The sequence below is a fragment of the Dipodomys merriami genome, unplaced genomic scaffold, assembly GCF_024711535.1.
Source record: "Dipodomys merriami isolate MVZ:Mamm:240054 unplaced genomic scaffold, mDipMer1.0.p SCAF_6, whole genome shotgun sequence".
NCBI lineage: Eukaryota > Metazoa > Chordata > Mammalia > Rodentia > Heteromyidae > Dipodomys > Dipodomys merriami.
Window position 1 is genome coordinate 7,094,019 of NW_027206179.1, and position 15,115 is coordinate 7,109,133.

General features: G+C 49.8%; 2 protein-coding genes across 2 annotated transcripts in view; one reads left to right on the forward strand and one right to left on the reverse strand.

Annotated features, from left to right (window-relative positions):
• The window catches only part of Hnrnpm (heterogeneous nuclear ribonucleoprotein M), a 335,755-nt gene that overhangs the window by 77,886 nt on the left and 242,754 nt on the right, over positions 1–15,115 (forward strand). The gene's annotated exons all lie outside the window — the stretch shown is intronic.
• The window catches only part of Fbn3 (fibrillin 3), a 60,701-nt gene that overhangs the window by 23,332 nt on the left and 22,254 nt on the right, over positions 1–15,115 (reverse strand). The window contains 15 exon segments of the mRNA XM_070001878.1: positions 2,300–2,449; positions 2,832–2,957; positions 4,522–4,647; positions 5,969–6,037; positions 6,766–6,927; positions 7,355–7,477; positions 8,136–8,258; positions 8,334–8,459; positions 8,601–8,723; positions 8,914–9,036; positions 10,517–10,642; positions 12,330–12,455; positions 13,005–13,127; positions 13,294–13,419; positions 14,580–14,705. Coding sequence (XP_069857979.1) covers positions 2,300–2,449; positions 2,832–2,957; positions 4,522–4,647; positions 5,969–6,037; positions 6,766–6,927; positions 7,355–7,477; positions 8,136–8,258; positions 8,334–8,459; positions 8,601–8,723; positions 8,914–9,036; positions 10,517–10,642; positions 12,330–12,455; positions 13,005–13,127; positions 13,294–13,419; positions 14,580–14,705 — 1,878 coding nt within the window.

The window sequence follows — 15,115 nt, forward strand, 5'->3', positions numbered from 1 at the left end:
TACAACCAAGCATACTTGTTGGCATCATTAGAGAAACACAGACTGCTTTGTTACTATACTACCATATTCACCTCTGCCCCTACCTGTAGAGATTTTGAGAACTCTTCTCCCACTTGTCTTTCCAGTGTTGATTCAACTCCCCCATCCCCAAAGTTTATGTGTTAGAAACTGCAGCCCCAAAGTCCTATGTTACAGAGTGTCTAAAGATGGAGTCGTGGGAAGATCATTAGGATTAGAGAAGGTCTCTTTTAAAAGAGAGAAAGAGGGGCTGGGGAAGGTGGCTCAGTGGTAGAGTGCTTGCCTTGCATGCATGAGGCCCTGGGTTCAATTCCTCAGCACCACATAAACAGAAAAAGGCAGAAGTGGTGCTGTGGCTTAAGTGGTAGAGCTCTAGCCTTGAGCTGAAGAGCTGAGGGACAGTGCCCAGGCCCAGAGTTCAAGTCCCACAACCGACCAAAAAAAAAAAAAAGAGAGAGAGAGAGAGAAAGAGAATCAGGAGTGGTGGCTCATGCCTGTCATCTTAGCTACTTTGAAGAAAAAGACTGGAGGATTGATTCGAGGACAGTTGGGCAAAAAGTTGAGACACCATTTCAACCAATACATGAATGTGGTAGTACATGCCTATAAACCCAGCTATATGGGAAACAAAAAAAAAATTGGAAGACTGTGTTCCAGATAGTCCAAGGCAAAAAGTGAGGCCCTATTTGACAAAGAATGAATAAAGTGGTAGAGAACCTGCATCAGCTGCCTTCCAAACTCACTGCAGGGTGAAGAACTAAATCTCCTTTATTCTTATTTCCTAGAGCTCAACACCCAGAGCCCAGAAATGCTCAATAGTGACTCTTCCTATGGGGCTATGCAGCTGGTTGTGCAATATTCCCTCAAATGGAACCTCAGAATGTGCCTTATTTGGAAACTCTTGTCTTTGCAGATATAAAGTTAAGAAGGGATGGGACTGGAATAAGTTGACCCCAAAGTCCAAAGAAGAGGCATAGAGAAGGTAGAGAGTGGTAGTTCATGCCTGTAATCTTGGCAATGTGGGAAATAAAGATAGAAGCATCAAGGTCCAAGGTTGGTCCAGGCAAAAACAAAAGACCTTATCTGAAAGATAACTGAAGCAAAGAAAAAAAAGGGGGAAGGACTGGGGGCTCAGTAGCAGAGTATCTGTCTAGCAAGTGAGAGAGAGGTCCTGAGTTAAAAACCCAGTAAAAAATAAGAAAAGGAGAAGGAGGGGGGACAGAGAGACTGAAGCAGAGACCAGGGTGATGTAGCTATACACCAAGGATCATCAAAAAGAATCATCAACATAATTATCTGAGCCGGGCACTGGTGGCTCATGCCTGTAATCCTAGCTACTGAGTAGGCTGAGATCTGAGGATTGGAGTTCAAAGCTAGCCTTGGCAGGAAAGTTCCCATGAGACTCTCATCTCCAATTAACTCCTAAAAAACTGGAAGTAGAGCTGAGACTGAAGTGGTAGAGCACTAAAGAAGCTCAGGGACAGCATCCAGGTCCTGAGTTCGAACTCCAGGACTGGCAAAAAAAAAAAAAAAAAAAAAAAAGTCATCAGAAAGGATCTTGCACTGCAGTCCTCAGAGCCCAGCCCTGCTGACATCTTGACTCTGAGCTTCTAGCCTCCAGAATTGCATTTCCAAAAGTCACCAGGTTGCTGGTAATGGGTAACAGCAGCCCAGGGAAGGAATTGACCCATGCCATGCTCTGACCTGGCCCCATTCCTGCTGTTCTTTCTGGATCTTGTTCTGTTTACTAACAGGTTATTGTTTTGTGAGACAGAGACTGCTATGTACTCCAGTCTGGCCTCAAACTCCTCCTACCTCCGCCTCTTGAGGTGATTATAGGCATGTATCATCACACTTGACTTAGGCTGTATCCTAGCTGTCAACAAAGTTGGCTCCATACTACCAGCAGCTCTGTCTGTCCTTCCTACCACAACTTCCCTCCCTCATCTGACAGGACAAGCATTCTCCTCCGGGGCACAATCTTCCTCCAAGTTTCCCTAAGACTGCCTTTTCCCAGCTTTGTGGGGTAGGGGGATGTGACCTAGGTTTCTCTATCTGTGTTTCCTCTTCAACTCCAGACACTTGGTAAGCCTCTTAGAGTAACTGTGTCACCAAGGGCTTTTCCCATCACCAATCCATCCTGAGTTTGCAAAATCTGCAAATTGGAAGAAAGATTGCTTTTCCCATCCACGTGGGGAATGTAACCTTGATTCCAGCTCTCACCAGTGCAAGGCAGTCCAGATGCCCAAAGCTCAAAGGAGGGGAGGGGAGATGCACTCACAGCTAGCAGGTGTGGGGCAGGATTCACAAGGTCTGTTCCATGCCTGGCCGATGTTGTAGGAGCAGCAGCACATCTTCTGAGTGATGTTGAAGGCCAGCTCGTGCCTACAGGTGCCATTATAATAACGAAAGCACATGCTCTTTCTCATATCTGTCCTTGGCATTGGGAGAGAATAGAGGAATGGGTGATCCAAGACACAGGAAAACAGAAACACACTTTAAATTCACTCCTGAATTCCTTTGAACATGAGTAACTTAGTCTTTCTCCCCACACACACTTGAGAGCCTTTCATGACTTAACCTTTGTTGGGCAGTCCACAACTTGAACAACTATTCATGGCAGCCCTGGGCTTTTGAGTTTTTCGATATTATTCACGGATGCATGATCAGCACTTCAAATATGTTCACCCTCCCTCTTTCCCCTCCTAAATATTTCTCTCTGTGTATTTCCAAGGCTTAAAGGCTCTCAGTGGTTCCTCCCATACCATGTGATCTTGCAGTGCCCATTCCCCCATCCCCATCATGCTTCCTACCCATGCAATTGTTGCCGCCATTAACTTGCAGGTACTCTGCAGGGCAGATGCAGGTGTAGTTTCCCAGGGTGTTGTAGCATGTGCCTGGGCCACATACACCCAACTGTGTGGCACACTCATCAATATCTGTAGGGAGAGGGCGGTGTGGGACAGAGGCAACAGGCAGTGGTGACCAGTGATTGAGCAACTGCAGACCCTATGCCCATTGGAAGAACTTCATTCTAGGTTTTAGTCTGTTCACAAAGTCAGCTTGAAATGATGCAGACAGTTTAGTGTATAGATATGGAAAGATGTAATCAGAGTATTAAGTAGAAAAATTGTAGTATAACAATTCCATTCTTTAAAAAATATCTAGTCAGGCTGGGCACAGGTGACTCACTCCTGTAATCCTAGCTACTTAGGAGGCTGAGGCCTGAGAATTGCGGTTCAAAGCCAGCCCAATCAGGAAAGACTGTGAAACGCTTGCCTCCAATAAACCACCAGAAAACCGGAAGTGGCTGTGGCTCAAGTGGTGAGCACTAGCCTTGAGCAAAGAGCTGAGGAACAGCACTCAGTTCCAGAGTTCAAGCCCCATGACTGACAAAAAAAATCTAGCCAGGCACTGGTAGCTCACACCTATAATCCTAGCTACTCAAGAGGCTGAGACCTGAAGATCATGGTTCAAAGCCAGCCTGGGCAGGAAAGTCCGTGAGACTCTTATCTCCAATTAACCACCAGAAAATTGGAAGTGGTGCTTTGGCTCAAAGTGGTAGAGTGCTAGCTTTGAGCAAATAAGCTCAGGGACAGACCCCCCCCCCCCGCCCCCGAATTCAAGACCTATGACCAACAACAACAAAAATATCTGAGCCAGGTGCTAGTGGTTCACACCTATAATCCCAGCTATTCAGGAGGCTGAGATTTAAGGATCTTGGTTCAAAGCCAGCTTGAACAAGAAAAGCCCATGAGATTCTTATCTTTTAGCCACCAAAACTAGGACTGGAGGTATGGCTCTAGTGGTAGAGTGCCAACTGTGAGCAAGCAAGCAAAATGAGGCCCTGAATTCAATCCCTAATAGTACCAAATAAATATACCTCCCACCTCTGGTAGATTATACTGAAAGTGATAAACACAAAAAAGTGCAAAGCACTAGATGACTCTAGGCTCCACCCCTCTATAAAAGCAACTATTAAGGAGACAAAAATGTTGAACAATGCTGACTCACACCTGTAATTCCAGCTACTTGGGAGTCTGAAATAAAAAAGGATCATAAGGGCTGGGAAGGTGGCTCGGTGGTAGAGCGCTTGCCTTGCATGCCTGAGGCCCTGGGTTCGATTCCAAAGCACCACATAAGCAAAAAGAAAAAGCCGGAGGGTTCAATTCCAAAGCACCACATAAGCAAAAAGAAAAAGCCAGAAGTGGCGCTGTGGCTCAAGTGGTAGAGCGCTAGCCTTGAGCTGAAGCGCTGAGGGACAGCGTCCAGACCCAGAGTTCAGGCCCCATGACTGGACCCCCCCCAAAAAAAAAAGAAATGAAAAAGGATCATATTCCCAGGCTAGCAAGGCGAAAGTTCTTAAGATCCCCAACTCAAGTATCAAGTCAGATTGGTGGTCTGTGTCTGCCATCCCAACAAACCAACAAAAGGATCACAGTCCAAGCAGAATAGCAGAAATGGAGGAGAGCCTGACCCAACACAGGAAGAGTCCATACTCACCCTCGCAGATGCGGGTGTCCCCACTGAGTTGGTACCCATGTGGGCACTCACATTGGAAGCTGCCAAAAGTATTGGTGCAGATGCCTCCCTGACACAGCCCAGACAGTTCCTGGCATTCATCAATGTCTGTGTGGAAATGAAAGCTGAGCTAAATCCTAGCAGGGGTCTTAAGGGATACTCATGGGCTGCCCTTCAACCACCCCCAGGAGTTATCCATGGCTGTTGGAGCTTTGAAGGATCTGCCTCAAAGACTGGACCCAGTCAGAACTGGCCTGAGTCCAGCTCCTTTCCTCCCATCTGTGAGTCCACACTGTCCATCCTCCCATTCATGTCTTCCCAGTCTCATCATTCCCCACAGAGAAGTGATGGGAAGTTGAGTGCCTACAAAAAGCTACCAGAAAGAGGTGGGAAAAGTGGGTCAATGGAAAAGGAGGTGAGGGGCTGGGAAGGTGGCTCAGTGGTAGAGTGCTTGCCTTGCATGCATGAGGCCCTGGGTTTGATTCCTTAGCACCACATAAGCAGAAAAAGCTGGAAGTGGTGCTGTGGCTCAAGTGGTAGGGCACTGGCCTTGAGCTGAAGAGCTGAGGGACAGTGCCCAGGCCCAGAGTTCAGGTCCCACGACCAACAAAAAAAATAATAAATGGAAGAGGAGGTGAATGAAAAGATAGATTTGGGGGAATGGATTGATGAGAAATGGATGAGTGGGTGGATAGGAGGTTGGCAGACGGACAGAGCAGATGGGGGCTGATAGACACATGGATGGAGAAGGAATGAGGATGAATAAATGGATGGGTGGATGTGTAGATGGATCAATATCTAGATGGGTGGATAGAGGGATGGATACATGGAGAGGTGAATAGATATACAGATGGAAGTGGATGATGTGGAGATGAATGGGTGGGATGGACAACAGACCAATAGACTGATAAAGAATCAATGGATAGCTGGACGATGAGAATGATGAGTAGCGGGTGGCAGTGAATAAATGAAAAGATAGATGGGGGCTGGGAAGGTGGCTCAGTGGTAGAGTGCTTGCCTTGCATGCCTGAGGCCCTGGGTTCGATTCCTCAGCACCACATAAGCAAAAAGAAAAAAGCTGGAAGTGGCGCTGTGGCTCAAGTGGTAGAGCGCTAGCCTTGAGCTGAAGAGCTGAGGGACAGCGCACAGGCCCAGAGGAAAAGAAAAGATAGATGGATGTGTGAATGGATGGATAGTGAGCAGGTGGATGGATGGGTGGGTGGACAAAGAAATGAAAAAAAAATAGATGGCTAAAGAATAATTTTAAAGCCAAAAATTTTAAATTTTGGTTCTGCTGCTTGGCCTCCAGGTGGATGGAAGATATGGCCACCCAACAAGGTACTTTGATGAAGTGAGGATAAGATAAAGGTTCTTAGGGGGTGAATGAACAGAGATGGACAGACGGGCAGAGGGTATGCCAGAAACTTACCTTCCAGAATGACAGTATTGGGGTTGGGTCGGAAGCCCTCACCACCTGGGCACAGGGTTCTGTACTCACCTGCAAAGGAAATGGGCTCTAAGTAAAGGGTCATGAGGAGAGGCACTTGGACAATGCCTAGGGGAAACAGAAGAGGGAGGTCCCCCAAAAGGGCTCAGTATTGGGAGCCTCCATCCCACTGTTGTACCCTTACATTTGTTTACCCCCAGGCCTCCTGGAGGCCAAGAGACCTTGGCCAAATCTGGGAGTACCTGGGTATGTGTAAAGTAGGACTGATATTCATTTGTAAGCAGATGGATCATAAGGCAGTAGCTTTGTATATGCTGTTCCCACTGCATTGTAGACCCTTCCCTTTATTCTTCTAGGAAAACTCCATACTCATCCTTCATAACCTCCTCAATTCTCCTGTAGGAAGACTTCCTTTGGCCCCTTTCCCTAGCTTTCTCCTAGGCCATAAGCCTCAAACAGACCGTTGGCTCTCAATGAGATTCCCAGATGAGGGGCAGTATACCAGAGCTGTAACTTGTCCTTCTCTGTATCCTCAGCCCTCAGCAAAAGGTACCAAAAAATTTCCAATGTTTGTTGACTGACTGTGATGGCGAGACTATACACTGAGTTTTCCAAAAGTGCTGGCCTGGCCCATAAAGGCCAAGGTTTAGAATGTATGATCGATCCAAGATTACCCTTCCCACAAAAGTTCTCATGAGCAGAGATGTCTCATGAACTCCCCAGTCTCTATGTCTGAACCCCAGCAGTGGCCCCCACTCTGTAGGAACTACACTACTCACTTGTGTTTCCCATTGGACACAATTCACAGGGGTTGCCCCAGGCCCGGCCCAGGGAGCAACAGCAGGAGGCTCGGGTGACCCCAACTCCAACCTCAGCACTGCAGGAAACACCTCCATCCCCTCGGCTGTGCATTTCCAGGAAACAGTTCCCAGCCCGGGTGTCTGCACAGGCAGAAAGGGATGGTTAGCAGAAGGTAGAGAAAAAACAATGTATATGTGTGTATGTATATGTGTGTGTATATATGTGTGTGTGTGTATGTATCTGAGGGCAATGTGTTTGTAATTATCTCTGTGGACCCTGTGCACAGGTGTGTGCTTCTGTGTATAACTTTCTCTGTAACTGTTGTGTGTGTAATTGTATGTCTCTGTATACCTGTTTAATTCTGTGTATGTGTGGATATGTATGAAATTGTGGGTTTATGTGGCTGCTCATCTAGACCAATGGCTAGAACTCCCCAGATGAGAAGAGCAATCCCACTGGGATTGACAAATGTGCCAACTGCCTGAGGAGCAGGTAGACATGCATGTAAACTCAGGTCCTAGCTCCACAGACCCTAGGGCCTTTTGCTTGGGCCAAATGTTGACTCACCCACACAGCCTACCCCACTGGGGTTCAGCTCGAAATCCTGGGGGCAGTTGCAGAGATAGCTGCCGGGAGTGTTGATGCATTGTCCGTTGATGCAGTTCACAGGGTCTGCACACTCATTGATGTCTGGGTGGGGGAAGGCACTGTCACTGGCTGGGAGCCTTCATTATAGCCCCTCCCCTCCCTTGTTTAGAGTCTGCTCTCAGGTGACAGACGGAAGGGGATGGGGCCTCCAGAGTGTGCCTGCCCTGCTCTATTAGACTCAGCATAGGTTTACCTCCTGCAAGCCCTCCATCCTAGGTTCCAAGCCCTCCATCCTAGGTTCCAAGCCCTCCATCCTAGGTTCCCCACAGCCAACATATAAAACCCAGATTTAGAAAATGCTTTCACACCAAGGGCTGGCAAACTTCAACTCATGGGTCAAATCTGGCCACAACTAGGTTGTGTCAATAAGATTTTATTGACACCTGGCCATACCTGTTCATTTACATATTGTCTATGGCTGCTTTGGAGCCACAGTGGTGGAGCTGAGCAGTGACAACTGAAATAATAAGGCTTGCAAGGGAAAAATAGCTACCATCTGCTCGTTTTCAAAGACACACAACTGGAGGAACACTTGGGCAGTTGTAGGAGAAGGCATACTCATTCATTCACTGCTGATTCAGGAGATGGTACCAGGACAACAAAGCAAGGTGACATAAACGGAATGATGAGACTACATAGGAAGGACAGTGAAGGAGCAGGCTACATCCTGCAGCCCTTTCCTTTGTCTGCTGACACATACCTGTGCAGTGACTGCCACCATGGTCCAGCTCATAGCCATCCTCACAGAGGCAACGGAACATGCCTGGCAGGTTCTCACAGCTCCCAGGCACACACAGTGTCTCAAGTGCGCACTCATCCACATCTGCAGGGACCCCAGGTGAGCTGCCCTGTCCCACAGCGTTCTCTGCCCCCATACCCTGGCAGGCCCAGGACTCACCCTGGCAGGCTCCATGGTCCCCAGTAGGAGTGAAACCCATCTCACACTCACAGTAGTACCCTCCGGGGACATTGAGGCAGTGGCCATTCTCACAAAGATCCATGTCCTCTGCGCATTCATCCCTATCTGAGAGGCCCAGAGGCAAAGACATCTGGAGGCCAGTTGGGCTGGAACCCACACAGGGTGGGGGAAGAAGTCCTAGACTCTTGAAGGTCACCTAGGGCCCCAGGCTGCCCCTGTCTGGCTGCTGCCTAGCCCTACACTCACCTTCACAGGAGAATCCATCCCCAGCAAATCCAGGGCGGCAGGCACAGTGGTAACTCCCTGGGACATTGAGACAGTCAGCCCTGGGGCTGCAGTGATGTTCTGGGGTGGTACATTCATCCATGTCTGTATGAAATCAGAACCCAGAACCCTCAAGCGTGTACACGGGGTGGGGGGAGGGGGAGGCTGTGAGGAGGCACACCCACCCCAGCCCTGTATGGCCCTTATAGACACCCCTGAGTCCAAGAACCCCCATCCTGTCTCCACTAACCTCTTCCATTTTATAGGGATTCTCTCCTTTCCCCCAGGTACTCACCATGGCATTTGAAGCCATCCCCCACCCAGCCTGGATGACACCTGCAGCTGAAACTCCCAGGGGTGTTAAGGCAGGAGGCATGGCTGTCACAACTGTGCTGGCCCAGCTCACATTCATCCAGGTCTGAAAGGAGAGAGTGCCACAATGGAACCCAGGTCCAGAAGAGAAGAAGCAGGGCAAGAGCAAGGTATATGAGATAGCCCTCCAAACCAAGGAGATTCCATCCGCCTCCAGAACCCAAGAGAGAAGCTCCAAAACCCCAAGGGCAATACTTGAGCAGCATTCAGAAATGGTCTGAAATGGCTGGAGGTGTGGCTTAAGTGTTAGGGCATGGCTTACGCTGTGAATAAGTGACTCAAGCACTAAGGCCTGGCTCAAGTGGTAGGGGCATGGCTAAAGCACTAGGGGGAGTAGCTCAAGCAATAGGGCTCTGCTTAAAGCAGTTGGGACAATGCCCAAGTGCTAGAAAGTGTGGCTCAAGTGGCAGGGGCAGGGCTAAAGCACAAGAAGATGTGGCTTAAATATCAACCAGAATTGATGCTGTTATGCAATATTTGTGCCAGTACACATAAAAATAACCATAGAGCCCAAGTGTAGGGAATTGTGGTCTCTCAAAAGGTATATTCAAAAGGTATATTCAAAGTGCCAATCCTCCAATTGTGAATGTGATCTCATCTGGACATGACACTTCTGTAGACTGTCACTAAATTGAGGTTATCTCGGTTAGTGATCCCTGATCCAACAACTACTCCTCTCTCTTAAGAGTGAAAGTTGGACACAGGCAGAGAAAATAATACCACATGAGCCCAGGTGTGGTGGTATGGTAGAGTATGCCTGAAATCCCAGCTACACAAGAGTGGAGATAGGAGGATCAGTGGGCAAAAGCCCAAGACCTTATCTGCAAAATAAACTAAAAGCAAAAGGGCTGTGGGTGTGGCTCTAGTGGTAGTGTGTTTGCCTGGCAAGTGTGAAGCCCTGGGTTTCATCCCCAGGGCAGAGGAGAGAGCAGGAAGGGGAAAAGAGAGAGAGAGGAGAGAAAGAGAGGGAGAGAAGGAAGGAGAGAGAAGGAGAGAGGGAGGGAGGAAGAGTCAAGACAAAATAGACAGATCTCATATACATACAAGGCAGCAGTTAGCATGTTGTTATTCCAAAACCAAGGAACTGGAGAGATGTGTGGGACAGATGCTCTCTCTAAATCCCTAACCAAAAATCCATCCCTCATAAGCTCTTGTCCCTGGAGTTCTCCTCATGGAGAAAGAATAAATCTCTGGGCCTCTAAGCCAGCAGGCATGTGTTCAGTTGTTGTTGGAACCCTGGGAAGCTAATTCTATAACTATACAAATATTTAAGTGTTCATCCTTGTATCATGCAAAATTATCAGGCTTGGGCTGATAATCTGGGACAGTTGCAATGTACCACTGGGGCTCTATGGAGCTGTTTAAGGGGAGCCCCAGGTAAATTTACTCTCAAGAGGACTCATTAGTGGAAATCTCTAAGAATGAATTCTGACTGGGCTCTGCCCTGAAGCACAGAGACAGTCCTGATGATCTCCAACAGTGGCCCCTGGGGTTCCTCCCACCTGCATGGCTGACTGCTGGCTCACCAGAGCAGCTAGTGGCCCCTTTCCTGACGATGTAGCCCAGCTGGCAGTGGCAGACAAAAGATCCTTTTGTATTCTCACAGTTCCCATGGAGACAGATGTGAGGGTTCAGGTCACACTCATTCACATCTGTGGAAGGAGAAGACTTGAGACCTGAGGATCAGATGCTGGTGATGGGAGAAAAGTGAAAGGGGTAGGAGGGAGACCACTAGAATTCCTGAGTGTGCTGCCACACTAGGGCTCTCTAATGGTGCTAAGCTCCCTCTAGTACCAAGGCCGGGAATGTCACAGGCAAACATTCCCAGAGGGATTTAGGAAATGCTAGGTTTCAAAAGCTAACTAGGAGCTGAGTGCTGTAATCTTAGCTTCTCAGAAGGCTGAGATCTGAAGATCAAGGTTTGTAGCCATCCTGAGCAGGAAAGTCTATGAGATTTTTATCTCCAATTAACCAGAAAAAAAGCTGGAAGAGAAGTTATGGCTCAAGTGATAAAGTGCTAGTTTACAGGACTAAGGGACAGCACCCAGGCCCTAAGTTCTAGCCCTAACACTAGCATATTAAATTTTTCTTTAAAAAGAGTTGGGAATGTGGCTGAATGGTAACGTGTTTGCCTCGTATGCATGAAGCCCTGGATTCGATTCCTCAGTACCACATAAACAGAAAAGGCCAGATGTGGCAATGTGGCTCAACTGATAGAGTGCTAGCCTTGAACAAAAGAAGCTCAGGGCCCGTGCCTAGGTCCTGAGTTCAAGCCCCATGACTGGCAATATAAAAAATAAATAAAGGGCTGGGAAGGTGGCTCAGTGGTAGAGTGCTTGCCTTGCATGCATGAGGCCCTAGGTTTGATTCCTCAGCACCATGTAAGCAGAAAAAAAGCCAGAAGTGGTGCGCTGTGGCTCAAGTGATAGAGCGCTAGCCATCAGTTGAAGAGCTGAGGGACAACACCCAGGCCCAGAGATCAAGCCCCACGACCGACAAAAAAAAAAAGGAAAAAAGGAAAAAAAAAACAAATAAAAAATTTAAAAGCCAGGCTTTGCCTGTAATTCTAGCTACTCAGGAGGCTGAGATCTGAAGATCGCAATTCAAAGCTAGCTCAGGCAAGAAAGTCTGTGACACTCTATCTCCAATAAACGACCAAAAAAGCCAGAAGTAGAGCTGTGATTTAAGCAAAAAGCAGCTCAGAGACAGCACCCAGGGCCTAAGTTCAAGCCCCAGGAACCGCACAAAAAGAGAAAATAAACAAATGAAAACCCTTTGCCACCAAAACTTTTGCCTGTGGTGATTTTTTTTTTGGGGGGGTGGTCAATCGTGGGGCTTGGGCGCTGTCCCTCAGTTCTTCAGATCAAGGCGAGCGCTCTCCGGCTTGAGCCACAGCGCCACTTCTGGTTTCCTAGTGGTTTATTGGGGATAAGAGTCTCACGGACTTTCCTGCCCGGCTCCTCAGATCTCAGCCTCCTGTATAGCTAGGATTACAGGCATGAGCACCGGCGCGCGGCTGCCTGTGGTGATTTTAAAGTACAGCTCTCAGAGCTGAACATGGCTCTGTGCTTAGTAGTACACGTTCCACAAATGCAATGCAGAAGAACAAAAAGTTTCCTGGAAACAGATCCCACAGGCTTCGGAGCGTGGGCCAGGGCACTGGTGGGCCTGAGGAGACCTCGAAGCGCTGTCCCTCGAAGCCCTGCCTGGAGCCCTACGGGTCTTCAGGGATGGGTCCCAGGGTCTGTGGTGATCACGTGGTGCAGCCTCAGGAAAGGGGGGGAGGGAGAGAGGGGACTCGCATACGGCCTTCCCCACCCTTCAGCCCCGGCCTCTCACCCACACAGGTCTTCGCGTCAGGTGCAGCCGTGAAACCCTCGTAACACAGGCAGCGGTGTCCACCGGGCTCGTTGGTGCACCGGCCTTGGCCACACACGGCCGGGTTTTCCTCACACTCGTCCACATCTGTGGGAGCGGGGACGGAGGGTGGGCTGCCGACGGACAGGGACATGGGAAGAGCCCCGGGTTCCTTCCGAGAGCGCCAGAAGCCCACAGGCCAGGCTCGGGGATGCTTCAGCTCTGACTGGATGCAGCCTGGACTGAGCCGTGCAGGATTCCCGGACGGGCTGACGCCAGCCGTCACCCTTCTGACGCCGGAGGGAAGGCGGGAAAGAGACCTCGTGCACACACATGCGCATTGGCCCACTCACGCATGCGCACACGCAACTACCTCTACTCTCGCGTGCGCACCGGCCCACGTGCGTCGGTCTACCTACGCATGCGCATCAGTTTATCCACATGCATTTACCCATACATGCATATGGCCCACCCAAGCACAGCCATCAGCCTCTGCGCATGCCCATCCGCCTACTCACACGCGACTACACATGTGCATACCCATGCTGTACACCCTCGCACCTACTTCCATTTGTACCTGCGCATGTGCCCACCCAGTGCGTCCACTCATGCATGCATATCTGTCCCCCCCTCCTACGTGCATGTGCTCCCACCCACCCGCGCATGCCCTCCCGTCGGGTCTCAGCACGTAGCCCTGTCCACAGCTGCACTGGAAGCTGCCCTCAGTGTTCACGCAGTGCGCCTCGCAGCCACCATTCCCCACCCGGCACTCATCGATGTCTGTGGAAGGTGGAACACGCAGGAGGGGTCCGGCAGTGAGAGAGGGTCGGGCACAGGCAGGGCCTAGTTTAGGGGGTACCCAGCAGTGGGGTGCTGGAGGAGGGTGGGCAGATTGGGGGGCAGGCCTCGGGGGGCTGAGGGCGGGTAAGGGGCCTCGCAGTCTCACCCTGGCAGCCTTGGCGCTCAGGCATGACCTGGAAGCCCGAGTGGCAGACACAGCGGAAGGTGCCGATGAGGTTGACACACTGGCCATGAAGACACAGACCGTCCCGCAGGGCACACTCGTCGACGTCTGTGGGGGGACCCGCAGCTGGTGGGGATCCCTGGTGAGGGAGGGACCTGCACCCCATCTGCCGTCTTCACGGCCGTGTGAGACACTCAGGGACACTCTGAAGAGTGCCTACACTGCCCACAAGCACATCTCATGCCACAGGCCAGGACACACACACCTGCCCAGATATCCACACCCGGATGGAGAGCCACACCCATACACACTCCTTGTGTGTGTATGTGTGCATGTGCACATGTATAACTACACATAAACACAACCCCCAGCACTTGTGGCTCATGCTTATAATCCTAGCTATACAGGTTCTTTTTTTTGGGGGGGGGGTCTGGTCATGGGGCCTGAACTCTGGGCCTGGGCACTGTCCCTCAGCTCTTCAGCTCAAGGCTAGTGCTGTACCACTTGAGCCACAGCGCCAGTTCCGGCTTTTTTTTTCTTTTTGCTTATGTGGTGCTGAGGAATCGAACCCAGGGCCTCATGCATGCAAGGCAAGCGCTCTACCACTGAGCCACCTTCCCAGCCTTGTCTACAGGTTCTTGAGATCTACAGGATTACAGCTCAGAGCCAACTTAAGCAGGTAAGTTGATGAGACTCATGGCCAAAATAACCAGCAAAAAGCAGGGCTGGAGGCATGGCTGGAAGTAGTAGAACACTAGATGAGCAAGCAAGTCAAGCTAGCATGAGACCCTGAGCTCAGGCTCTAGTACAAAAAGGAAAAAAAAAAACCAAACAACACGAACATTTCCCTTCTGTAAGCACATAAACACACACATCCTCTGATCACCGAGATGCATACACACACTTCATGCACGCATGCCTTCCCCTACAGAGTTACACATAAACACAGGCATCCCCTTATATACTCACCCACATGCACATACTCATACCAATTCACATGCAAACACCCTCGTGTAGACACACATACTCCCACAGACTCAATGCACATGTATTTAGATACCTTTCACAGGATACAAACTCACATAGGGCATGTTCACACGCACTTCTATTGCCTATGCATCTACATTCTACTCACACCTGCTTGCACACTTGCTTTTCAATTGCACATACACAGGCCCATCCCCAGGGAGAACCATAGACACACCAGCCCACCATCTTGTTCAGACAACAAGACATCCAGACAGGTACATGCTCACACCAACACACACCCTCACAGGCAGTGCCCTGGGCTGTCAGCTTGTGTCCTGGGGGACAGCGGCATTCGAAGCTCCCCTCAGTGTTGGTACAGCTGCCTCCACGGCACAGCAGCGGGTCCCTCGCACACTCATCCACGTCTGGTTATGGAGAAGAGATGGTACATTGGACATGCTGACCAAGGATGTGGCTCCTGGAAGCTTCTCTCTGCTGCTCCCCACCCACCACCCTGCTGAAGTCCGCACAGCCTGGAGACTCAGTGCTACCACACCTGGCCCAGATGTTTGTTTGTGGTACCAGTACTAGAGCTTGAGCTCAGAGCCTAGGCACTGTCCCTTAGCTTTTTAGCTCAAGGCTGGTACTTTACCACTTGAGCCACAGCTCCATTTTTGTTTTTTTGGTAGCTAATTTAAGATAAGAGTCTCACAGACCTTGCTCCTCTGGCTAGCTTCAAAGAGCAATCCTCAGATCTCAGCCTCCTAAGTATCTGGGATTACAGACATGAGCTACCTGCCTGTGGCCAGAGCTTTCTTTCTCTCTCTCTCTCTTT